The sequence below is a fragment of the Terrapene carolina genome, unplaced genomic scaffold (genome assembly GCF_002925995.2).
Source record: "Terrapene carolina triunguis isolate 2854851 unplaced genomic scaffold, T_m_triunguis-2.0 Scaffold742, whole genome shotgun sequence".
Taxonomy (NCBI): domain Eukaryota; kingdom Metazoa; phylum Chordata; order Testudines; family Emydidae; genus Terrapene; species Terrapene triunguis.
Genome location: NW_020665093.1, coordinates 221,191 through 248,228, shown reverse-complemented (window position 1 = coordinate 248,228; position 27,038 = coordinate 221,191). Strand labels below are relative to the sequence as shown.

General features: G+C 40.1%; 1 protein-coding gene across 4 annotated transcripts in view; it reads left to right on the top strand.

Annotated features, from left to right (window-relative positions):
* PPP1R21 (protein phosphatase 1 regulatory subunit 21) overlaps positions 1 to 27,038 on the top strand; it is a 94,699-nt gene that overhangs the window by 46,133 nt on the left and 21,528 nt on the right. For all 4 annotated transcript variants that reach the window (XM_024224481.3, XM_024224479.2, XM_024224478.2 and 1 more), the window contains 10 exons: positions 2,000 to 2,052; positions 3,908 to 4,057; positions 10,353 to 10,454; positions 10,541 to 10,629; positions 14,492 to 14,628; positions 15,534 to 15,626; positions 18,098 to 18,225; positions 20,249 to 20,401; positions 21,528 to 21,620; positions 24,062 to 24,298. In XM_024224481.3, the coding sequence (XP_024080249.1) occupies positions 2,000 to 2,052; positions 3,908 to 4,057; positions 10,353 to 10,454; positions 10,541 to 10,629; positions 14,492 to 14,628; positions 15,534 to 15,626; positions 18,098 to 18,225; positions 20,249 to 20,401; positions 21,528 to 21,620; positions 24,062 to 24,298 (1,235 nt within the window). The remainder of the gene's footprint in view (positions 1 to 1,999; positions 2,053 to 3,907; positions 4,058 to 10,352; positions 10,455 to 10,540; positions 10,630 to 14,491; positions 14,629 to 15,533; positions 15,627 to 18,097; positions 18,226 to 20,248; positions 20,402 to 21,527; positions 21,621 to 24,061; positions 24,299 to 27,038) is intronic.

Here is a 27,038-nt window from a genome sequence, read left to right as displayed (position 1 = left end):
AAAGCAGTGCGGACCGACACATGTTCATTTTCATTATCTGAGTCAGTTGCCACCAGCAGAAGGTTGATTTTTCTCTTTTGGTGGTTCAGGTTCTATAGGCACTTGAGATTCTTAAACCTTGGGTCGAGTACTGTAGCTATCTTTCGAAATCTCACATTGGTACCTTCTTTGCATTTTGTCAAATCTGCAGTGAAAGTGTTCTTAAAATGTGCTGGGTCATCATCCGAGACTGCTATAACATGAAATACATGGCAGAATGTGGGTAAAACAGAGCAGGGGACATACAATTCTGCCCCAAGGAGTTCAATCACAAATTTAATTAACGCATTATTCTTTTAATGAGTGTCATCAGCATGGAAGCATGTCCTCTGGAATGGTAGCCGAAGCATGAAGGAGCATACGAATGTTTAGCATATTTGGCACGTAAATTCCTTGCAATGTCGGCTACAAAAGTGCCATGCAAATGCCTCACTTTCTGGTGACGTAGATCAGAAGAGGGCAGCATTATCTCCTGTAAATGTAAACAAACTTGTTTGTCTTAGCGATTGGCTGAACAAGAAATAGGACTGAGTGGACTTGTAGGCTCTGAAGTTTTACATTGTTTTGGTTTTGAGTGCAGTTGTGTAACAAAAAAAAGTCTACATTTGTAAGTTGCACTTTCACAACACAGAGATTGCACCATAGTACTTGTATGAGGTGAATTGAAAAATACTATTTCTTTTGTTTATCTTTCACAGTGCAAATATTTGTAATCAAGAACAATATACCTGTTCATAAGCCAAATTTTTTAGTAAAAAAGGGAAGCACCAGAGGAGGGGGTCTGCTTATTAAAGGGTATAAAGAGGGAGAGGTGGGACACGGTGTAGCGGCACAAACAGCAACCCTCCACTTTTGCAACTAGCTGCATTTTCTGACACACAAAAGTGAAGGTTACTGGGCATGCTCAGTTCAGGTGAGCATGCTCAGTGCACCCAAAGTAGGGAATTGGGAGAGGGAGCTTTTTGTGTCATCACACCGGTCCGCTGGAGCACGGTGCGGCCGTGCCACCCGGCCCAACCCGCTGGAACATGCTGCGGCCGAGCTGCCCGGTCTGGCCTGCCGGAGCAGGCTGCAGCCAGGCCAGAGACATCCTCCCCAGATAAGGTGGGAAGGGATGGGATGGGGAGAGTGTGGGGGTCCCGGGCTAGGGGTGGGGGGTGGTCACGGGTTACTCCCCTGACCCCCAGCTTCTCTCCCCCCACACCCCCCCAACATTTTCCCACCAGTTGCTCTTCCGGCCCGTCAGGGTAAGCAGCTGGTGCGCCGGTTTACTTAGGTTTACCTCCGTGCTTACGGACGCTCGGGTAAACAAACCATCTCAGCCCACCAGTGGCTTATCCTGATGGCCTGGGAGCCAAAGTTTGCTGATCCCTGAATTATAGGGTCGGCTTATGAACAAGTCATAAAAAATTTCCATTTTTACTTATCCATCTTGGGGGGAGGGGTCGGCTTATAAATGAACCGGCTTATGATCGAGTATATACTTTTGATTTGAATTTCAACACAGAATACAATATATATAAAAATGTAAAAACATCCAAAATATTTAATACATTTCAGTTGGGATTCTATTGTTTAACAGTGCGATTAATTTTTTTGAGTTAATCGTATGAGTTAACTGCGATTAATCGACAGCCCTATTAAAAACCATAAAAATCCAGATTTAGAATGGAAGTGCCATTTCAGCCACTACTTGGTCATAGTAATGATCCTAATGTGGGGATATTCATTGTGACTTTTTCGAAAATCAAATGATTTTTTGTTCAGGTATATACTGTTTGGTATCAGCTACAATTTTTCTTTGCCAAATCTGTAAAATTTATTTTAAACTCAGTGACGTTGTGGTAATGCAGACTAAACATTACATTTATCAGATTTCATTGTTAGACTGTCACAAGAATTTAATGTAAAAACAGGACTCCATTATTTGTATGTGTAACTGTCAATTTTTGGCTTGTAGGATCTAGTCAATATAATGCTCTTAATGTACCATTACACAATAGAAGATGTCAGGTAAGTAATAACCTTACATGGCTTAACCTGTAAAAGTCTATTGTTTTTTTACATAAATGAAATATGAATGTTTAAGACAAAAATGTAAATATCCTATTGAGCCTGACACTGAGCAATAAGCCAGCAGGCTATTTCGGCTGCACTGCTTTTATTACACTTCAGTGCAATTCCCTCCTCGAATCCTTTTTATTTTACAAAAGCACAGATCATTCACGTTCCACTGCTGTGCTCTGGGCAGGCCCAGTGGAGGAGTGCTATGTTGCCCAGAGGCCCCACCTTCACGTATCATAAAGTTCCGGATCAGAGCAAGTCCACTTGCAGTTGATTGGTGGTTATACTACTATTGTGTTTTGCTGGTGCTTTTGCTGAGGATGTGGGCTGATGCTGCTTCCATGGCTCTGCTAGGGTCATGGAAGGGAAGAGGAACCACTGGATGTAGTATGAAGGTTCCTGATTACAGCATGCAGGGATTCCTTCAGAAAGATTGCTATGACTGCCCTCTGCTCTTCAGGAGCCTCTCTGAAGAGAATGGGCTCACTGTCTCTGTGGCCGTATCCAAGCTGGGAGTGAATGGATGGCTGCCACTGGCCTGTTTTGTGATGGAGATAGTCTAGTTCCAGGCAATTGCTGAGTGGTAGGGTCTGGCTGAACCAATACTTGAAGTGACCTCCCTTTTTGGGCTGTGGGAATATGGTGTCAGTCAATCTCTGACCCTGCCTCTGATACAGAAGCAGATCCATACTGGTTGGTCACTAATCTACAATCTTGAAAATCTGTTTTCAGGGCAGATTTTTGCACTTGTAGTTTTTTTTGCATTAATGAGGTTCTACTGTAATTGCACCGATTGAAATACACAGGGGACACCAAAATAGGAGGAGGCGAGTGGAGTGTTTGGGGTAGGTTAGGGAAATAGACAATAAAAAGAAATGTATGAGGTACTATATCTGGGGAGACTCAACGAACAGTGAAATTTTATAACATAGATTTTGTCTAGACAGGACAGAATAAGGAAAAAAAAACCATGGGGTGATTGTAATAAGTTGTGAAGGTAGGGTCACAGGATACATCTACAGCAAAGCACCACCAGAAAACTAGGTTACATGAAAAGGAATATACTGTCTTAAGTTAAAGACTTTCTTAAGCTATTCTTGGGATATTGTGTGCAATTTTGTAGTAATAGGCATGATGGCTTGGTTTAAAAAGTTACTTTGGAACAGATTCACAAAGGTATTTTGGCATCTAAAGATTTAGATAGGTGCCTAGTGGCTTTTAGTAAAGCACCTAAGCAAGTTTCAGTGGGAGTCCTATGCCTAATGTGCATAGGTGACTTATTAAATCCCACTCAGTGCCTATCTACATCTTTAGGTGTTGAACTCCCATTGAAGCTTTTTTAAATGCAGCTAGGCACCTAAATACCTTTTAAATTTGGCCCCTTGTTATTGAGTTTCTAAATATTGAAATACTTAAATTATAAAATGAAAGTAGTTTAGAAAATGGGTACAGCAAAATGCTGGTGCAATGCTGCATGATATAAAAGCATTCTGTATCTTTCATAGAGTGGCATTCTGCAATTCCAGATGCCTTTGTTGTCCCACCGCACAACATGTTAAGACCCACATTTTAAAACATGGTAAACATTAAAACCATATACGCTGATCTCTGGACACAGTCCTGTCCTGTCCTTCAGGCAGAAAGATCTAAATTGCAATAGGGAGTCAAACTTGATTGGAGTTATAGATAATAAAAACTGTTCTTGTCCCATCTAATTATAAGCAGTATTGTTTTAAGGTCTCCATTGAAATAAATTGTATTTGTTGTAACTGAAATATACCAACTATAACTGTTTGTGTTAAAGCTGAAGTTGCGGGACATTGCTGGTCAGGCTTTGGCTTTCGTTCAGGATCTTGTGACAGCACTTCTGAACTTTCATACTTACATGGAACAGAGAGTCCAGATTTTTCCCATTGATTCTGCCACTGATACTATATCGCCATTAAATCAGAAGGTAAACTTATTTTTTTCAGTTAATATTGTACAGAAACTTGATTACCTTATACTTTGGCCTGTTCCTGATCTCCTCTGATCACTCTCATGGGAAACACCTTATCCTTCCCTTATTGGAGCAACATTAGATAGAACATTGGATAGAAAGCTGGCTAGATCGTCGGGCTCAACGGGTAGTGATCAATGGCTCCATGTCTAGTTGGCAGCCGGTTTCAAGCGGAGTGCCCCAAGGGTCGGTCCTGGGGCCGGTTTTGTTTAATATCTTTATTAATGATCTGGAGGATGGTGTGGACTGCACTCTCAGCAAGTTTGCAGATGACACTAAACCGGGAGGCGTGGTAGATACACTAGAGGGTAGGGATCGGATACAGAGGGACCTAGACAAATTAGAGGATTGGGCCAAAAAAAACCTGATGAGGTTCAACAAGGACAAGTGCAGAGTCCTGCACTTAGGACGGAAGAATCCCATGCACTGCTACAGACTAGGGACCGAATGGCTGGGTAGCAGCTCTGCAGAAAAGGACCTAGGGGTCACAGTGGACGAGAAGCTGGATATGAGTCAACAGTGTGCTCTTGTTGCCAAGAAGGCTAACGGCATTTTGGGCTGTATAAGTAGGGGCATTGCTAGCAGATCGAGGAACGTGATCGTTCCCCTTTATTCGACATTGGTGAGGCCTCATCTGGATTACAGTGTCCAGTTTTGGGCCCCACACTACAAGAAGGATGTGGAAAAATTGGAAAGAGTCCAGCAGAGGGCAACAAAAATGATTAGGGGTCTGGAGCACATGACTTATGAGGAGAGGCTGAGGGAACTGGGATTGTTTAGTCTCCAGAAGAGAAGAATGAGGGGTGATTTGATAGCTGCTTTCAACTACCTGAGGGGGGGTTCCAAAGAGGATGGAGCTCGGCTGTTCTCAGTGGTGGCAGATGACAGAACAAGGAACAATGGTCTCAAGTTGCAGTGGGGGAGATCTAGGTTGGATATTAGGAAAAACTTTTTCACTAGGAGGGTGGTGAAGCACTAGAATGCGTTACCTAGGGAGGTGGTGGAGTCTCCTTCTTTGGAGGTTTTTAAGGCCCGGCTTGACAAAGCCCTGGCTGGGATGATTTAGTTGGGAATTGGTCCTGCTTTGAGCAGGGGGTTGGACTAGATGACTTCCTGAGGTCCCTTCCAACCCTGATATTCTATGATTAATAATTTCTGAAGGAGCAGTCTGTCTTCTTCAGAGGGTCACTGCTGTGACAGGAATCCTTTGGGTGCAGGAAAGGGGATGGTTGTAGAGAATCCTGTTTTCCCCCCTCCCTGTGCCTTCACTACATGAGCAGTACAATGGTCAAAACAAGGCTCTCCTAGAAGCATAGAAGCCAAACTAAATTGCATTTATGAAATGAGCCAGCAGATTACCTTCAAATATCTAAGTATTACATTACCTGAGAGCTGTCCTTTCTTTTTAATAGCTGCTATAAGAATATTTTGAGAGATGGAGGAACATGAGGATGAGAAGAATGTGAGGAACAGAGAAAGGCCTAGCTAACTGTATACATTTACATCTCTGTAATAGGAAACTAAAAGGGAGTATTAGAGGTGGAAGTGTTATGGTTCGCATACAATTAACTTTTGAACTCTGTTTCCAAGTTATTCATTGTCTTACTGTCTGATCTTGGGCTACCTGTCTGTTTAACCATGCTTTTGTTCTAGAGGGATTATAAAGCTTTGTGTCCGTACAGTGCTTTGAGCTACCCTGTTTCCCCGAAAATAAGACAGTGTCTTATATTAATTTTTGCTCCCAAAGATGCGCTAGGTCTTATTTTCAGGGGAGGTCTTATTTTTCCTGGAGCTTCGGGGCCTTATATTCCGGGGTGGCCTTATTATCGTGGAGGTCTTATTTTCGGGGGGATGCCTTACATTACAGCGAGAGGCAAAACTGGAAGTAGGTCTTATTTTCGGGGGATGTCTTACTTTCGGGGAAACAGGGTATTCTTAGGGCTTGTCTACACTGGCAATTTACAGCGCTGCGACTTTCTTGCACAGGAGTGTGAAAAAACACCCCACTGAGTGCAGCAAATTTCAGCGCTGTAAAGTGCCAGTGTAGACAGTGCCCCTCGTGGAGGTGGTTTTTGTTTTTTTTGTTTTTTTTTTGTTTTTTTTGTTTTTTAAGAGCGCTGGGAGAGCAGCGCTGCACCACGACCACACAAGCCACGTTAAAGCGCTGCCACGGCAAACTAGCCCTTAGATGGAAGTGACTGTGGAAGGGGTTGTATAGAAAACATTAATACTACCTGCAATGAAATCTTTTCCTACAGCATAATATGTTGTTCAGAGTTGTTGAGCATATTCCATGTGATTGTCTGTTTCTTTCTATGGGACAAAGCTCAGAAAATAACTTTGTCTACCCACACTTTGCTGTAACCCAGAGCTGTCACTGCTCTGAGATGTTGGACCTAGACTTTCAATGCCCAGAATAGCACTTAAATGGTTGGACAACCCAGTTTACTTTTGGCTTCTGTAACTGTGGAAGGCTTTTCTATTCTTTAGCCTTCTTATCTAATAGTTTGGGCTTCTAATATATTCCAAATTATTTAGCTTGGGTACTAAGCTAAAAGTTATCAACTTCTCCACTCTCAAGGTCGCTAATACTGTTGCTCTAACTATTAATTAAATAGCTCTGCACTTCGAGCTACAAGAATTAGCTTTTTAGTAATTGGTTCTGTGGTAGATTTCAGGAGCAGAACAGAAAATAGATTAAAAAGTCAGACACTTTTAACATCCGATTTACTTGCATTCCTCTATGTACAGTGCAGTGTTAATTTAACTTCCAAAGTGCAGTTGCACTCTGAAAAGTGACACTGCAGTAACAGCACAATCTTACATTGATCTGGTCCCTTTGTATGGTCAGTGCCATATCAACTGACTTAAATAACAAATTCTTCCTTTTTACAAATCCTTATAGCACTGCAAAGGCAACACAGCTGAGTGTGTAAGCTGTTCGTACGTGGTCTTCTACATCCCAATAATTGTTGACATTCCAGTCACTTACACCTATGCAAACACATTGAAGACTAGGCCACTATACCGGTATCTTTGGGGGTTTAGTGCCCCGCAGAACTTTCCTTGGTGGTGGTATGATGGCAGATCCGACCCAGCTTGACTCTGAGTCCATGGTGAATTTGCAGAGCTGGCTATTGGAAAAACTCATTTTTACTTGTGAATTGAACACATTTGGTTTGAAAATCATTGAAACACAAAATAGCAATTCGCAATAGCCCCTTGTCTAAAATTGCTGTGCAGAGCAGGTCTGCATAATTCAATTTAAGTGAATTTAGTAGTTGTGTAAGTATCCAGCTGGACAGTTATGAAGCCTGATATTATCTTTTATCCACAGAACAGACATGGCGTGGGCAATGGCGATGTAAACTATCTCAAACTGTTCACAATTGGCACCTCTGGGTACTACTGCAATGCTGTGACTGGGGTCCTAGTGGGGAGCTAGCTGTGGTCACTCAATTAGGGTGTCAAGTATCAGAGGGGTAGCCATGTTAGGCCAGATCTGTAAAAAGCAACAGAGTCCTGTGGCACCTTTAAGACTAACAGATGTAGGGTGAACTGCAAAGAATGAGGCAGACAATCCCCAAAAAGCTGGTGGATATTCCAATACTTAGATTCACCAAACCAGCACAAACAGCTTCTTTATTACTTTACTTGTTACTCAGAAGTCCAAACAACACAGTTCCCTTAAAGTGATCCAGCCTCAGGCTCCCATCCAGGTACCCACATCAAATATGATGAAAATTTCTGTAAATCTTATTTCATCGTATAAAATAACAGGTTCTACCAATCCCAAAGGATCGGACACATTACCTCCCAGGTTAATGAATGTTTCAGATCTTACCCAAATACACACTACAGCCAATTCTTATTAACTAAACTAAAATTTATTAAAAAACGAGAGAGAGAGAGAGAGTATGGTTAAAAGATCAATATACATAGACATGAGTTCAATCTATTGAGGTTCAGATTCATAGCAGAGATGTTGAGCTTCATAGTTGCAAAGAGTTCCTTTAGAATTCAGTTCATAGGTTATAGTCCAATGTCCAAATCTCATATTCAGGCGTACCAGCATAACTGGGACCTCAGTCTTGCGACTCAAACTTCCCCTGATAAAGTCAAAGCAGATCTGAGATGACAGAATCAGGACCCAAGGATCTTTTATACAATTTTATGTCCTCTTTGACAAGTTGGGAGTTCCTCAGGGAACAAAAGGTAATTAGGATGACTTTGAAGGATGTCTATCCTGGGTACTTAGCTATAGGAATTAACATAAGGCCATTTGCTTGTTCCTCCACCATTCACAGTACATTCCAAAAAGAGATGAATACCAACATATCCCGTGTTTACAATTCATTTAAATGATAGGATCTTCTTTTGAGCTCTGAATTATCAGAATACAGCATAGACAGGGACTATTGATTACATTGTCCACCCTACTCATACATATGTAAATACACAAAAACACAATCATTATCTCCCCACATCTTCTGTGGGGTACTTATTTTGCAGGATGTTTAGCCCTTTCTAGCCATGCATACAAACTTTAAATGAATAAAATCCGATTTCTTAGGCCTTGGCTACACTTGGGAATTCACAGCGGCAGCGCTGTGAAGCGCGAGTGTAGTCGCGCCGCCAGTGCTGCGAGAGCTCTCACAGCGCTGTATGTACTCCATACAGTAGCTTGCAGTGCTGCGAGCGAGCGTGCAGTGCTGCAGGCGCTGATTACACTGGCGCTTTACAGCGCTGCGCTCGGGGGGGGGGGTGTTTTCACACCCCTGAGCGCAGCAAGTTGCAGCGCCGTACAGCGCCAGTGTAGCCAAGGCCTTAGTGAAGAGTTGTCCCTTCTTGATAGAGATTTATCTTCGTCAACACATTTGGAAATAGTTGTTAGCAGGGAAAGGTGCCTCCACTGGTACAAACTGATACTCAAATCACTGCTGCTATTTGATCCTTCAGTTTCTAATAGTCTCTGATCCAGTAGTTTAGTTGTTTTTTTTCTTCTTCTGTCCTCTGAGCCTTTTCTGTGACCTGGTCTTATTCTCACCCTTTCATGGTCTAATTGTTGCAATACACTCTTGTTTCCAGTGCTTCCTCTGTGGCTCTCCAACAGTTGAGTATCTCATGTCAAAGCTTCTCCTGAAGCTTTCTTTTATTATCTGCTTGACAAGTGTGATCTCAGTTTCTCCACTGAGTTGTCCAAAAATGTCCCCCCTCTGTGCTATGGAATTCTCATAACGCTAGTGTCATGAAGTGGGTTAGCACACACTTACTGATGTATTTTCCCCCAACTCCAGGTTTTGTCTGATGCTTTCAAGCTATTCCTAAACTTTGAGAGTAGATGTGGATAGTTCTAGGTTCAAGTATTACTTTTTTCTTTGTGTATTCAGCATCAGACCAGATAGCTCCAAGTCCTGACAATACAACTCGAGAACATTCTGCTTGTGGTACTTCAACATCCTTAGATTTACCAGTTGCCCTTTGTTTAATCCTTTTTTGTGCATGTCTGAATGTCAAGAGCTCTAAGCACCACTTTCCTCTTGTTAACATTAGACTACATTGCATCACACTTTTTTTATTTTTGTAGGGTCCTTACAATATATCTGGTAGGGGCTTCTAGATGCTACTGCAATATAAATAATACCTGTGGGTAAATGAAGCCAAATCCTTTTATGGGGGAAATAAAAAAAAAAAAAAAAAAGTTTACTTTGAATTATTATGGCTTCAGTCAGGATTTGTAGAATAAATTGCTTAAAAATTCTGTGCTGTCAGTACAGTTGAAAGCCAGTGTTATTCTTATGCATCATCATGGGTTCATAACCTAATAAGAATGCACATCTTAAAAGCACTATTGTTCTAAAGTAGACCTCTTTGGAGGAGAAAGTTGTCATAACACTTTTTTTAAAGGGTTCTTAATGAAGCTTTACTTTTAAGGCAGCTCATTAGTTTTCTGTAAGTGAGCTTTAGGGAGATAGAGGTTCTGACTACTGTGCATAGCCATAAAAAAATTCCATTTTCCTTTTCTGAGGTATTTGCTCCAGTATCCCTGACCAGAATTTGCTTTGTGTCTTTTCCTCCCCAAAATAGTGCAGGGTATGGCTGCCCATCAGTAGGGGTGTATACCTTTTGTGAAGCACTTTGGGATCCTTCACAATGAAAAGTGCTATATTAATGTGAAATATTCATCTGTCAGCTTTGAGCAGTCTGTAATCTTTACTAGCAAGTGCCACTTAAACCTCTTTGTATTCAGTTCTCACAGTATCTTCATGAAAATGCATCCTATGTCCGTCCTTTGGAGGAAGGAATGCTTCACTTGTTTGAGAGTATTACAGAAGATACGGTGACTGTGCTGGTAATATTTTTGATCATATTTTTTCCTGATGAAAAATAAATCTTTACTGTGCAAATAGCTCTTAAATCTGGTTATCTTTTCCTTAGGAAACAACTGTGAAATTGAAGGTCTTTTCTGAACATTTAGCTTCCTACACATGTTTTCTCAGGAAGATTCTTCCTTATCAGTTAAAAAGGTATTTTCCTCTTGAAATCTGTTGTGTTCTAGCTTGTATTACCAACCCCAACTCCTCAAAAGTCATCAGCCCACCCTCAAAACACCATTCAATTGGCTTAAAAAACACGAGATTTAAAAAAAAAAAATATTTTAGGGTTTTCTGGCTTTCTGGCTTTTGAGGCAGTAGGCAGCATTTGGGACACACTTGCCAGGTTTTGCCTGCAACCATGAGGCCTAGAGACTTACATTTGAAAAAAGAAAGCTGAAGTTCTCATGGTTGCAGTCGCTATGAGTTTGGGGAAAAATAACAAATATTGTGAATCTTGTGATAAATCCATGAGATTTGACAACTGTGGAATCACTTTAAGTGAGGTTGTTTACTGAAATCATTGATTTCCTGGGTCTGCCCCAGGCTTGGATATTTGTCATGGAATACTTATGGCATCTTCGAATTTGCACCTGTAAAACAAAGCCACATGCCTGTCCCCTTTGCAGGTTGTCTTCTTTATCTCCTTATTCCTGTGCAGATCTTATTTCCTGCCCCATTGGGTGGGTTGGAAGGGAGGTGGATTGTGCCTTCAAAATAATACTCAAAATTGGGGTATGGGCTAGGAGGTGTGGAAGGAGAGAAAGGTCTTGTCCTACCCCTATCCCCTCCCCCAAAAAACCCTTGATCACTTTGTGGGATGAGGAAGGGACAGATGGATTATCTTCAACTTGATAGGACAGTCGTCTTCCTGAGAATGCCTTTTCTCATTGTTTCCTTGTCCTCCAGAAGCTGGATATGAGTCAGCAGTGTGCCCTCATTGTCAAGAAGGCCAACGGCATATTGGGCTGTATTAGTAGGAGCATTGCCAGGAGATCGAGGGAAGTGATTATTCCCCTCTATTTGACACTGGTGAGGCCACACCTGGAGTATTGTGTCCAGTTTTGGTCCCCTCCACTGCAGAAGAGATGTGGACAAATTGGAGAGAGTCCCACGGAGGGCAACGAAAATGATTAGGGGGCTGGGGCACATGATTTACGAGGAGAGGCTGAGGGAGCTGGGGTTATTTAGTGTGCAGAAGAGAAGAGTGAGGGGGGATTTGATAGCAGCCTTCAACTACCTGAAGGGGGGTTCCAAAGAGGATGGAGCTAGGCTGTTCTCAGTGGTGGCAGATGACAGAACAAGAAGCAATGGTCTCAACTTGCAGTGCAGGAGGTCTAGGTTGGATATTAGGAAACACTATTTCACTAGGAGGGTGGTGAAGCACTGGAATGGGGTTACCTAGGGAGTGGAGGACTCTCCATCCTTATTGGTTTTTAAGGCCCAGCTTGACAAAGCCTTGGCTGGGATGATTTAGTTGGTGTTGGTCCTGCTTTGAGCAGGGGATTGGACTAGATGACCTCCTGAGGTCTCTTCCAACCCTAATATTCTATGATTCTACTCCCCCATCTGTTGTCTCTTATTTTATACTTAGATTATAAGATCTTTGTGGCAGGACTGTCTCTATTTTGTTTGTACATTGCCTAGCTCAATGGGGTCCTGTTCCATGCCTGAGGCTACTAGATGCTAAGATACTACAAATAATAAATAAGTCATTAACAGGAAAAAAAATGAAGCACCAGTATGGTGGGTACTGGAAGTGGAAAAAGATCTTTTTTTCCATTATTCATAGGTTATGAATAATCTAAAATTATCTAAAGTACTCCTAGTTGATCCATATGCTGCGGAAGATCAACACAGCCCTTGTAAAGTGAAATCATGCCTCATCAATCTATCAGGATTCTTTGAGGGTGTCAACAAGAATGTGGACAGGAATGATCCAGTTGATATGGTGTACTTGGACTTTCAGAAAGCTTTGATAAGGTCCCATACCAAAGGCTCTTGAGCAAAGTATGCAGTCATGAGATAAGAGGGAAGGTCCTCTCAATGATCAGTGACTGTTAAAACATAAGAAACAAGGGGTAGAAATAAATGGTCAGTTTTCGCAATGGAGAGAGGTAAATAGCGGGCTTCCCCAAGATCTGTACTGGGACCTGTGCTATTCAACATATTCATAAAAATATGTGGAAAAAGGGGTAAACAGAGAGGTGGCAAAATTTGAAGATGATAGTTAAGTCCAAAGCTAACTGCGAAGAGTTACAAAGGGATTTGACAAAATGGCAGATGAAATTCAGTGTTGATAAATGCAAAGTAATGCAGGTTGGAAAACATTAATCCCAATGATGCATACAAAATAAGTGGTAACAACTAATTTAGACCCCATCAAGAAAGAGATCTTGGAGTCATGGTGGATATTTGTCAGAAAACATCTGCTCAATATGCAGCAGCAATCAAGCCCCCTCACCCCGCCCCCCCCCCAAAAACTAACAATGTTAGGAACGCTATCAATAATAAGAAAATATAATGACACTATATAAATCCCTGTTTGCCCACGCCTTGAATACTACATACAGTTCTGGTCAACCCATCACAAAAAAAGATATATTAGAATTGGAGAAGATTTAGAGAAGGGGAACAAAAATGATTAGGGTATGGAACAGATTCCATATGAAGAGAGGTTTAAAAAGACTTGGAATGGTTAGTTTAGAAAAGAGACAACTAAGAAGGGGATATGATGGAAGTTTTTTATAAAATCATGGATGGTGTGGAGAAAGTGAACAGGCAAGTGTTGTTTCCCTCTTTATGTAACACAAGAACTAGGGGGGTCACCCAATGAAATTAATAGGCAGCAGGCTTAAAACAAACGCAAGGAAGTACTTCCTCACACAACACACAGTCAACTGTGGAACTCGTTGCCAGAGAATGTTGTGAAGGCCAAAAGTATAACTGGATTCAAAAAAAGAATTGGATAAGTTCGTGGAGGATAGATCCATCAATGTTTGGCCTTGGCTACACTTGCAAGTTACAGCGCTGTAAAGCCTACCCCAGCGCTGTAACTCACTCCCCGTCCACACTGGCAGGGCACTTACAGCGCTGTATCTCCCTGGGTACACCGCTGCAGGTACTCCACATCTCCGAGAGGAATAACAGCTGCAGCGGAGTGGCTACGACTCACGGGTGTGAGTGTAAACGCTTGCAGCGCTGTACTAATCACCTTGTCAAGTGGCCAATCCTCTCCATTGTTGTGACCGGCTGCAGGAATGTGGAAGTGCCGGTTTCAAAGCTCGTACCACAGAGAAAAGCAAACAGTTTGCAGCTTGCTTTGAGTGAGTAAATGAATGAGCAGGGGGCCGGGAGTTCGGAACTTGCAAAATAGAGAGCTGACATGCTCCAAAAAGCACTCTCGCTCCCCCCACACTCCCTGTCACAATCCACCCCACCCTCCCGTTTTGAAAAGCACGTTGCAGCCACATGAATGCTGGGATAGCTGCCCATAATGCACAGCTCCCAACGCAGCTGCAAGTGTGGCCACACCACTGCGCTGGCAGCTGTCAGTGTGGACAGACTGCAGTGCTTTTCCCTACTCAGCTGTACGAAGACAGGTTTACCTCACAGCGCTGTACAGCTGCAAGTGTAGCCAAGGCCTTTGTTAGCCAAGGTGGTCAGGGATTCAATCCCAGGCTCTGGGTGTCCCTAAACCTCTGACTGCCAGAAGCTGGGACTGGATGAGAGGGGATGGATCACTTAAGTGCCCTATTCTGTTCATTCCCTCTGAAGCACATGGCATTGGCCACTGTTGGAAGACAGGGTACTAGGCTGGATGGACCATTGGTCTGACCCACTATGGCCCTTTTTATGTTCTTATAAAGAAATAAAATTCTCAGCCCGTTTCTTTCTTGTTGCTTCTCTGACTCAGAATTTAAACAGCAGCAGAGACGTTTATCCTGTTGATTATGAAAATTTTGCATTTGTTTGGCAAGATATTCACTTTAAAAATATATTCATATATTCCTAGTTTGGAAGAAGAGTGTGAATCTTCTCTTTGCACAGCTGCTTTAAGAGCCAGGAATCTGGAGCTCCACAATGATATGAAGAAGATTACTGCAGTCTTTGAGAAGTTACACGTATACATTAGTCTTATTGTCTTACCAAGTAAGTGTCCATTATGGCTCCAATCTGTTTGAATATGAAGGATGCTAATGCTTCCTGGTTTTGAACCAACCATATGCAAATATGAAACACAAAAATAGGTCTTCACGGGACATCATAATGCACTCGCTAAGCTATAGGTGTTACACGTTAAATGCTGTTTGTAGAAAAAAGATGAAATGGGCCATTAGCTTTTGTAGTATAATCACTTGTTCCTTTATATCTTATACTGGCTTAAAAAGCCTACAGGAGAGCATTCAATCTTCAATTATTAGGTCAGAACCTTCTAGCACTTCCTCATCACCACCAAAACAGCCAGCTTCCCCCCGCCCCTCACAAAAACAAAATACAACCCAAACAAATTTATAAGGTATCTTTCTAACTATAGTAGTATGTAAGTAAACACAAAAAAAATCACGTAAACATCAGTTTAATGCTGTAAAATAAACATTGAAATATATAGTGGCAAAGTAAAAGAAGCAGCAAATGAGGTGTAACTGATCACTGGATTGACCCTAATTGACCCTTAATAGAGGAAAAAAGGGCTCCTGGTAAAAATAACCATTATCTTGGATAGTAAAAGATATTGCAACAACTGTGTAGATTTCATACTACATAGTGAATTGGTTTTCAAACCAAAATACTCTGGTGTAATTGCAATGTCTGAGCAAAATCTAAAGTTTAAAAGCCTGACTTGCTTGTGTTAGCAAAATTCAATTTTTTTAAAAAAAAAGATTTCATTAATAATTATGGGTCAAGTTCAGTTAACAAGTCTTGCTTCCTCAGTGCTAAAGATAAAACCTGCAAATATTTCCACCATTCAGAAACCAGATAACTTTCAGGGTTTGATATATTTTTTAAATTGATCATTGAATATAGACTTGTCAACTTTCTTGCATGGTTTTTAGGTATAAAACCAGAAGGGCTGCTTCGGAGAAATTACAGTTCAGTATTCACACACGTTGCTGCAGGTCTTCATGGATTTCATAATGTTATGAAAGGTGAGAATAAACGAGGGGTAAGCAATTTTAAATGGGCCATATCTTAATTATTGAATGCCTGGTTTTGAAAGTAAGGCTAAGTATATCTACATCCAGTAACTTAGCTTGTAAAGGGTTATGTTAAAGGTTGAAAGACCTAAAATTAGACCACCCAACATAATTTTAGTTTGCAGGTTTGTGTATGCGTATTGTGGTGCCTCCACTGTTCTGGTTGTCGCATTCATTCTTGTGAGTAGGCTGGGTATTAAAATAGACAATAATACTGCTCTGGGTGCTTCAGAGAGCAGGATTCTTCTGGTTTCAGTGCTCTGCTCACTCTAATGAAACTGACATGTAGAGTGGAAGGACAATGAAATGTACATCCTATAATCATAGGACTGGAAAGGACCCTGAGAGGTCATCTAGTCCCCTGCATTCATGCCAAGACTAAGCATTATCTAGACCATCCCTGACAGGTGTTTGTCTAACCTGCTCTTAAAAATCTCCAATGATGGAGATTCCACAACCTCCCTAGGCAATGTATTCCAGTGCTTAACCACCCTGACAGGAAGTTTTCCTAATGTCCAACTTAAACCTCCCCTGCTGCAATTTAAACCCATTGCTTCTTGTCCTATCCTCAGAGGTTAAGAACAATTCTTCTCCCTCCTCCTTGTAACAACCTTTTATGTACTTGAAACCTGTTATCATGTCCCTTCTTAGTCTTCTCTGTTCCAGACTAAAGAAACCCATTTTTTTCAGTCTTCCCTCATAGGTCATGTTTTCTAGACCTTTAATCACTTTTGTTGCTCTTCTAATACCTCCCAGAATGATGTTTGCTTTTTTTGCAACAGTGTTACACTGTTGACTCATATTTAGTTTGTGGTCCGCTATGACCCCCAGATCCCTTTCCGCAGTACTCCTTCCTAGGCAATCATTTCCCATTTTGTATGTGTGCAATTGATTGTTCCTTCCTAAATGGAGTACTTTGCATTTGTCCTTATTGAATTTCATCCTATTTACTTCAGACCATTTCTCCAATTTGTCCAGATCATTTTGAATTTTAATCCTATCCTCCAAAGCACTTGCAACCTCTCCCAGCTTGGTATTGTCCACAAACTTTAAGTGTACTCTCTATGCCATTATCTAAATCATTGATGAAGGTATTGAACAGAACCGGACCCACAACTGATCCCTGTGGGACCCCACTCATTATGCCCTTCCAGCATGACTGTGAACCACTGATAACTACTCTCTGTGAACAGTTTTCCAACCAGTTTTGCATCCACTTTATAGTAGCTCCATCTAGGTTGCATTTCCCTAGTTTGTTTATGAGAAAGTCATGCGAGACCGTATGAAAAGCTTTACTAAAGTCAAGATATGCCACGTCTACAGCTTCCCCCCCCCCCCATCTACTCCCCTATGAAATGTATGTGCATGCCCACCGTCATAAACATCACAGCTGATGGAGTGTCTCAACCATCTGATACTGGAATTTTCCTAACAGTTTTCTCCATGGAGGGGATGGGGCTGAGGATTTTCTCTGAACTAGAATATGTAGAATAAATGAGAAACTTGAGAGCTGCTCAGCTCTGCTGACTTTTTCACAGAAGGTATAATTTAATGATGTATAGAAGACATCGCTATATTGTGCAAACAAACTGTATTGTATTTGACTTTTTTTAGTAGTGCTAGTTGGTTACAAATTTGGGGGGGGGGGTTAATTCAAATTATTTTAAAATGCCTTTACAAAATGCTAAATGTCGTTAGAACTCTTTCTAGAACCAAACTATTGAGATTTTTCGCGCTAAAGGAAAGAAGGGTAAATTTAGTTGACTTATTTTTATACTGTAACTCTAGTCAGCTGTATAAATATTAACATTCTGTAATTGTCAATGAGATATTTCCATTGTTCAGTCTGTTAGCAATATTACTGCAGTTTATTACTACGTACTGCGGTTCATGTTTTTAAAAGATGGTTGTACTGGAGATCATTGGTTCAATCTTAATTTTATTTTTGTTTTCAATACACCCTTACAAAATGGACAAATTATCATTGAAGCAATAACAGACACAATAGGTTTACTGGGAACCAGAGGATATGTTATTGAAAGAGACTAACGAAGATTCCTTGCTGAACAAAAATAACCACAAAGAGGAGGAGAAATTGTTGCACCATTAGGATGGTGAAAAGCTGCTGAGAAGTTTTGGGTTTCTTCTACTTTCCGTATCATAGTTCATAAAAGGTAGCCAGGTGTCTAAGTCGGAAGAGTCTTTTCTAGCATGTATTTTTTTTCATAGCACAGACTTGTCACAACAATCCCTCTTTCTAGTGCTCGTGAGCTGCTGCAACCTTGAGCAATTCATTTAGGGTCAGATTTTCAGAAGTGCCTAGCATCCACTAGCTCTTAATTGAAAGCAATTAAGGGTGGGGTATAGGAAAGAATATAATGTAGTATGTAGACAATTAACACAATGTAATTGTTTTAATTTAGAAATTTCCAAGCACTACAGTCAGAAAGCTGCCTTAGAACACGAGCTTCCAACAGCCACACAGAAACTTATAACAACAAATGACTGCATCTTGTCCTCGGTAGTGGCTTTAACAAATGGAGCAGGCAAGGTAATTTGTTTCCTAGCCAAAATCTAATGGTGTCAACCTAGATTAGAGTTTAAAATCTCTCACTTTTCTGACAGATTTAACTCATGTATAAAGATCTCAGGATACCACAAAGTATGTAAAGATTAAGGCTGTCGATTAATCGCAGTTAAAAAAATTAATCACAGTTTTAATCGCACTGTTAAACAATAGACTATAGAAATTTATTAAATATTTTGGATGTTTTTCTGCATTTTCATAGCTATTGTATTCTGTACTGTAATTGAAATCAAAGTGTATATTTTTTATTACAAATATTTGCACTGCAAAATGATAAACAAAAGAAATGGTATTTTTCAATTCACCTCATACAAGTACTGTAGTGCAATCTTTGTTGTGAAAGTGCAACTTACAAGTGTAGATTTTTGTTGTTGTTACATAACTGCACTCAAAAATAAAAGAATGTAAAACTTCAGAGCCTACAAGTCCACTCAGTCCTACTTCTTGTTCAGCCAATCGCTAAGACAAACAAGTTTGTTTACATTTACAAGAGATAATGCTGCCCTCTTCTTATTTACAATGTCACCAGAAAGTGAGAACAGGCATTTGCTTGGCACTTTTGTAGCTGGCATTGCAAGGTATTAACATGCCAGATATGCTAAACATTTGTATGCCCCTTCATGCTCTGGCCACCATTCCAGAGGACATGCTTCAATGCTTTAAAAAAAAAAAAAAAAAAAAAAAAAGGCATTAATTGAATTGGTGACTGAACTCCTTGGGGCAGAATTGTATGTCCCCTGCTCTGTTTTACCCGCATTCTGCCATATATTTCATGTTATAGCAGTCTTGGATGATGATCCAGTACGTGTTGTTCATTTTAAGAACACTTTCACTGCAGATTTGACAAAACGCAAAGAAGGTACCAATGTGAGATTTCGAAAGATAGCTACAGCACTTGACTCAAGTTTAAGAATCTGAAATGCCTTCCAAAATCTGAGAGGGATGAGGTATGGAGCATGTTTTCAGAAGTCTTAAGAGAGAAAAATTCCGATGCAGAAACTACAGAACCTGAATCACCAATAAAGAAAATCAACCTTCTGCTGGTGGTATCTGACTCAAGTAATGAAAATGAACATGTCGGTCCACATTACTTTGGATTGTTATCAAGTAGAATCCATCATCAGCATGTCCTGTGGACTGGTGGTTGAGATGAAGAGACACATGAATATGTAGTGCATCTGGCACATAAATATCTTGCGACGCCGGCTACAACAGTGCCATGAGAACGCCTGTTCTCACTTTCAGATGACATTGTAAACAAGAAGTGGGCAGCATTATCTCCGGCAAATGTAAACAAACTTGTTTGTCTTAGCGATTGGCTGAACAAGAAGTAGGACCGAGTGAACTTGCAGGCTCTAAAATTTTACATTGTTTTATTTTTGAATGCAGTTTTTTTTGTACATAATTCTACATTTGTAAGTTCAACTTTCATGATAGAGATTGCATTACAGTACTTGTATTAGGTGAATTGAAAAATACTATTTCTTTTCATTTTTTAAGGTGCAAATACTTGTAATCAAAAATAAATATAAAGTGAGTGCTGTACACTTTGTATTCTGTGTTGTAATTTGAAATCAATGTATTTGAAAATGTAGAAAACATCCAAAAATATTTAAATAAATTGTATTCTATTTAACGGTGCGATTAATCGCGATTAATTTTTTTTAATTGCTTGACAGCCCTAGTAAAGATCTGTTATATTCTAAGATTTCCAGATCCATTTTTAAAAAGCTATTTGCATATTAGTTTGCTACTGTTGTGATACATTGCAGTACTGCCAAAGATACATGCTTAATAGGGGAGCAGGCACAATTGCGAATGATCTTTGTTTAGTTCATGCCTGTGCAATATGTGAGTTTTGTAAAGCCCCTAATAAATTTGTACTTGCAATTTTGCTATGAACTTCAGTTCCATGACTATTCTTTCTCTTTTGTTGTTTCTGCCACTTTTTTCTATTTAAAGTAAAAATCTTTCTTGACCTGTCTAGATTGCCTCATTCTTTAGCAACAACTTAGACCACTTCACGGCTTCATTGAGCTGTGGGCCTAAGGGAGGGACAGAGTTCATCAGCCCTCTATCAGCTGAATGTATGCTCCAGTACAAGAAGAAAGCAGTTGCCTACATGAAATCTTTAAAGAAGGTGTGTTCAGCTAACATTTACATTCAAGTAGAGAAGGCAAAGGATTGTATCTAATTCAGTTACCTTAGACAATAGAATCCTCTTAATCAGGATGCCATATGGAATGGACTTTCCTCCCCCATGAAACAAGAATTAATGGTTATCAGAACCATTTTAATAGTACAGTAGAACCTCAGAGTTGTAAACTCCAGTGTTACGGACTGACCAACCACACACCTCATTTGGAACCGGAAGTACACAATCGAGCATCATCAGAGACCAAAAATAATAAAAAAGCAAATACAATACACTACTGTGTTAAACGTAAACTGCTAAAAAATAAAATAAAGGGAAAGCATTTTTCTTCTGCATAATAGTGTCAAAGCTGCATTAAGTCAATATTTGGTTGTAAACTTTTGAAAGAACCACCATAATGTTTTGTTCAGAGTTACGAACATTTCAGAGTTACGAACAACCTCCATTCCCAAGGTGTTCGTAACTCTGAGGTTCTACTGTAAGGCTGTTGTCTGGGGGTGGGAGTGGCAGAACACCCTGGGTTGAGAGCAAGCTCTGATCTTACTGTTTGCCCAGTTTCGCCAGTAGGGTCAGCTGCAAGACTGCTAGAAAGGTAGCCCACCTGTATATGTAGTTTGTTCTTTCCATATGAATAGCCAGGAACATACATGTGGAATGTGAAATTTACTGTATTTCTTTGAAGGGACTGGCAACCGTTAGCGAGGCAAATTGACAAAAACAGCATAAAGTGGAAACACAAAATTTTTATATAAGGGTGAAAAAGTACTTTGCAAATAATGAACCCTGCTAAACCAAAAGATTCAAGCACCACTAAATTTCCCCAAAAAGCTTACATTGATTCCTTGGGGGATGTCCCAGTTAAGCAGACTTCAAACATGTCCTAAGTGGCATGTATACTGTACTAATCATTTTGCCTTGCTTGGAGATCCAACTGGCTTGTATTACTAGATAGGGAAACGAAATGAAAAAAATTTTAAACATGCAAAGCAGAACTCTTCACATTGCTTTAGCAAGGACAGTGGGGATGCAGGGAGGAGGAGATCAAGAAAAGAACATGGAAAATATATAATCTGATTTACTGTGAAAGCCTTTGCTGTTTCTTTGGTTATAGCCCTATTCAGATTCAGTGCCTTATGAAGAGGCTTTGGCCAATCGCAGAGTTCTTCTGAGTTCCACAGAAAGTAGAGAAGGTCTTGCACAACAGGTATTCTTGTATATATTTTGACAAATATGTGTTAACACTTTTTTCTAATAAAAACAGTTTGCTATTTCTAAAGGTCACATGTATTAATTTGAGTTAGTCTGTTATAAATACATCTAAAATTTCAATTTTGTATCTGTAAACTCTGACATTATACTTGCTTTACCATTTCTATAATTATTTGCAAGCTGATCTATAAAGTCTGTTAGTCTGTTCTTATTAGGGAGAACTTGTCTTGAGCCTTCTTCATTTGAATGTCTAGTTCACATTTCTGTAATAGGAAGAGAGTCATAACCTTTTAGTAAAAAGAATTCTGGAATTATAGATGTAGGATGGAGAAAGGAATTTGATTTGGTTTGAGCCTAGCACAAACTACAAAGATGGAAACTTTTGCCCAGTCACTAAACTGATGTTTGCGTGCACTTTTGAGAAGGAAGAACTGATATGACAACCTAATTATCACTCATCTGAAGTTACATTTTTAATTAGAATATTATCATTGCACCACCAAAAACTGAAACCCGTTTGACAAAGCAAATAAAGAGCTGTACAATACTTTGATTCAGGATGAGTATCTTATTTCCTCACAAAGATATGCTGCACTGTTACACAAGAAATTATCAGAGGGGTTGTTACTTTATAAAACAAATGGCCCTCCTCAATTTGAGACTTCAGATTAGATTGTAGATTTCCCATTTGTTCAGTTTACAATGAACAGTAGCTTTCTGTATTACGGCCAAACAATAGTATCCAGAAACAGTGGAGTTTTGCTTTCCCATAACACAATACTTTAGAATAGGCCACCTCAACAGCAGCATTATGCTAATTTTCCACTGAAAACATGAGATCAGATTAGTTTTTTACAGAATACTTAATTTGGCAAGAAATGCAAAATGCAAAATGCAAAATATATGCAATGTAGTCTGGTATGCATTATTTAGCATTTCCTGTTCAATTTGGTCATTTCTTGCTCTGTTTTTTTAAAGAAATGATCTCTTGGACTTTGTACTATGTCTCATAACTTTACTTTCCAGTCGAAGTACTTTCCTCCTTCAGTTCACAAATGTGTGTTTAGCTCTTATTCTCAGATATATGGTATGTTTGATCTGGCATTACCATTCTTATTGTATTCCTGCACTCAGGAGGTAAGATTATGTAGAAGTATATTTATCTGAAGGGATTTTTAATTTAAAATGTATCTATTTGATTACTTGGAATTTAAAATATGTATTCTATTAATCTTAAATGGTCACTGGCAGAAAAAAATGAATTACGAAGTGTCATAGAGGATCTGTAAGCTTTGGAATTGCTCTCTGGAAGCTCTGGGGCAAGAGGAAGCTAAGCAAAGTTTAATTTGTTCTCTTGAGAATCCATATGCTGAGTATATGTCAAACTTTAGGGATTAGGTAGTGGCTAGTTTGGACAGACTGGGGCCAAGCTAAAGCAGAGGCTAACCGCTCTAGATCAGCGGTTCTCAAACTGTGGGTTGGGACCCCAAAGTGGGTCGCAACCCAAATTTAATGGGGTCACCACGGCTGGTGTTACACTTGCTGGGGCCGGGGCTGAAGCCTAAGACCTGAGCCCCACTGCCAGGGGCTGAAGCCCAAGGGCTTCAGCCCTGGGTGGCAGGGCTCAGGCTTTGGTTTCAGCCCTGGGGGGCAGGGTTCAGGTTACAGTCCCCCTTCCTCAAGGCTGAAGCCCTTGGGGTTCAGCTTTGGCCCCCCCCAGCATGGTTCGGCGGGGCTCCGGCTTCGGTCCCCCTCCTGGGGTCTTGTAGTAATTTTTGTTGTACGAAGCGGGTCGCAGTGCAATGAAGTTTGAGAACACTTGCTCTGGATATTAACTACCTGATCAGTGCAAAGAAATCAGTGGGTTGTTAATGAGCTTTTAATAAATGGAAAATATCTTGTTTAGAGTGTACTAAGGAAGAGGAGTTTAAATGAAATGTATGTGGAATTTTCCAAGACTAAATATTTTTCTATGGCTCTTGAGGAATTGCAGCCCATAAATTTAATTTGTATTGTGTTTATTCCTTTATTTTTGCAACATGTTTGTTGTCAGCTTGCAAATCTTAAAGCTGTGAAATGGCTGGCTGGAGCCAGGCATACTGCTGTTCAAATTTCCACACACAGTTCTTCTAATCCTGACCTACAACTACTTTGATATTCTAGCCCTGGATCCCCCTTAATGGAAGATTGCCAATTGTGCTGACTCTTGTGATGTGCAGATATGCAGTAGGGACCAATTGAAACCATTTAAACACATTTCTACTTGTGACCTAAGCATATTAAACCTAGAACTTTGGGCCTTTAGGCATTAACCTGCTGTACCATCTAATCTCATTCACTTACTTAGACCGTATATCTTCGGGTAATTCTTAATTTAATTCCCAACACTTCACATTCTTTCTACAATTCAAACATAGTTAACTTTTCCTTCTTAAGGTCCAGCAAAGTTTGGAGAAGATTGCAAAACTGGAGCAGGAAAAGGAACATTGGATGCTTGAGGCCCAGCTAGCCAAAATTAAGTTAGAGAGAGAAAACCAGAAGCTAAAGAGCTCACTTAGTGGACAGTTGATTGAGCCTATGCCAGAAAATTCTGTTCTGCTGAATGCAGCCGAACGAGAGAAAGAAGAAGCCATAAAAAAGACTTCAAGGAAGCCTGTTAAAAGAATGAGTCTGGTAAGTGACTTTTTCCTCAGATCCTTTTATTTCTCAATGTGCTGGAGGAAAGATCTTTTACACTTGGAAACAGCAACTTTTTGGTAATATTGTTTGATCAATGGAACAATATCATTTGAGGTTTTAATTATGACATCATCCACATTAAATTTAAAGCAGTTTTGAGTCTAAATCAAGTTGACAGCTGATGTCTCCTGCAGAATGCAGGTCTTAGTGATTGTTTTTTGTATTTTTGGTTTTTTTAGAGACACCTGTCTTGTTCTGCAACTTCATTAATATTACTTATAGGTCCACAAAAGTCATATTGGTAGGAGATGTAAAGAACTGACTTTAAAAATCAGAATCAAAAGTATACAGAGAGCTGGTATCCTGCAAGAAGTAACTTACTTAGAGTTGGCCTAAAATATTTACATTTCTCTTATAGACAATATTTTTAGACTACTTGAGCATTGTTGGAAGATACAAATGCTGCTTACCTGTAATATATCAAATTCATGATCTGCTAATAAATTGTAACTAGGATAGCTTCCTTGAACTGATAGTGTATATTTGTTATAAAGAATAATGTGGACCTGTGATTACTTCTAACAGTTATAGCTTATAACAGAATTAACCTTCTTTGCCTTTGCCGTGTCCTGTTGTTCGGTGTTGGTGGCTCATGTTCTTTGTCTCCAAGCATTCTTGTGAAGTGTGTCTTCCAAGCTGAAACTAAACTTCCTCATGTTAAAAGAATGAGGAGTACTTGTACCACCTTTTGAGACTAACAAATTTATTTGGGCATAAGCTTTCGTGGGCTAAAACCCACTTCATCGGATGCATGCAGTGGAAAATACAGTAGGAAGATATATATATCACACACACACAGAATGTGAAAAAATGGGTGTTGCCATACCAACTATAACAAGACTAATCAATTAAGGTGGACTATTATCAGCAGGCGGAAAACAAACTTTTGTAGTGATAATCAGGATGGCCCATTTCCAACAGTTGACAAGAAGGTGTGAGTAACAGTAGGGGGAAAAATAAGCATGGGGAAATAGTTTTACTTTGTGTAATGACCCATCCACTCCCAGTCTTTATTCAATCCTAATTTAATGGTGTCCAGTTTGTAAATTAATTCCAATTCAACAGTTTCTCGTTGGAGTCTGTTTTTGAAGTTTTTTGTTGGAGTATTGAGACGTTTAGGTCTGTAATTGAATGTCCAGGGAGATTGAAGTGTTCTCCGACTGGTTTTGAATGTTATAATTCTTGACATCTGATTTGTGTCCATTTATTCTTTTGCATAGAGACTGTCCTGCCATGTACATTGGCCAAACCGAGGGGCATTGCTGGCACATGATGGCATATATCACATTGGTAGATGTGCAGGTGAACGAGTCTCTGATTGTGTGGCTGATGTGATTAGGTCTTATGATGTCCCTTGAATAGGTATGTGGACAGAGTTGGCAACAGGCTTTGTTGCAAGGATAGGTTCCTTAGTTAGTGTTTTTGTTGTGTGGTTGCTAATTTTCCCCCCCCCCTACTGTTACTGTTTTTTCTCCTGCTGATAATAGCCTACCTTAATTGATTAGTCTTGTTATAGTTGGTATGGCAACACCCATTTTTTCATGTTCTCTCTGTGTGTGTGTGTGTGTGTGTGTGTGTGTGTGTGTGTGTGTGTGTGTGTGTGTATCTTCCTACTGTATTTTCCACTGCATGCATCCAATGAAGTGGATTTTAGCCCACGAAAGCTTATGCCCAAATAAATTTGTTGGTCTCTAAGGTGCCACAAGTACTCCTCATTGTTTTTGCTGATACAGACTAACATGGCTACCACTCTGAAACCTTCCTCATGTTGTTCTTCAGTGTCTTAAGCCACCTTTTTCTAAGTCTTCCTTGTGGTCTTTGTCCCATGACTACTAGCTCTTGTACTCTCTCTGGCAAACATCTCACATGATGCAGCTATCTCAGTCAATACTCCCTCACCTTTTCCACAATGGAGGCTATCTGAATCACTGCTTGTACCATTTTATTGCGTACCCTATCAGCTCTTGTCTTACTCTGCGTCCATCTGAGTATTCTCATTTTGGCAGTGTAAAGTAGTTTTTCTCTTCCTCATTGGCCAGCATTCTGACCCAGACTTCAGGGCTGGCCTAATCATAATCTTATACACTTTGGTCTTTAATTTACTTACACAATTCCTACTGCAGAGAATTCCTGTCAACTTGGTCCATTTATACCAAGCACTCTTCATGTGGCTTCCAACATCTCCATCCACATTCCCATCATGGCCCAACACTGAACTGCGGTATTTAAATTATTGCACAGACTTTAACTCTACACCATCGAGTTTTACTGGCTTCTCGTTGTCCCTCTCAAGGAAGCATTGCACGAGTTCCATTTTGTATCGGCTGATTTGTAAGACATTTTCTTTTAATGCGACCGTCAATAGTTTTAGGTCTCTTTTCAGTTAATATTTATCTTCGGACCGTGATATAATGTCATCAGCGAAAAGCACACTGCATGGAGCCTCTCCCCTAATCTCCTGCGTTAAGGTGTCCATTACAATCTCCCATAGGAATGGGTTTAAGGCTGATACTTGATTTAGACCTACCATCCCAGTGAATGACTTGCTGTAGCCACAGCAGCTTCTTGCTACTATTGTGCTCTCCTAGTATATGTCTATGATAGCACTGGTCTACAATTTTTGAGACGTCGTCTGCTTCAGAGATAAAATGTGCTATTTATTATGTATTTTGAT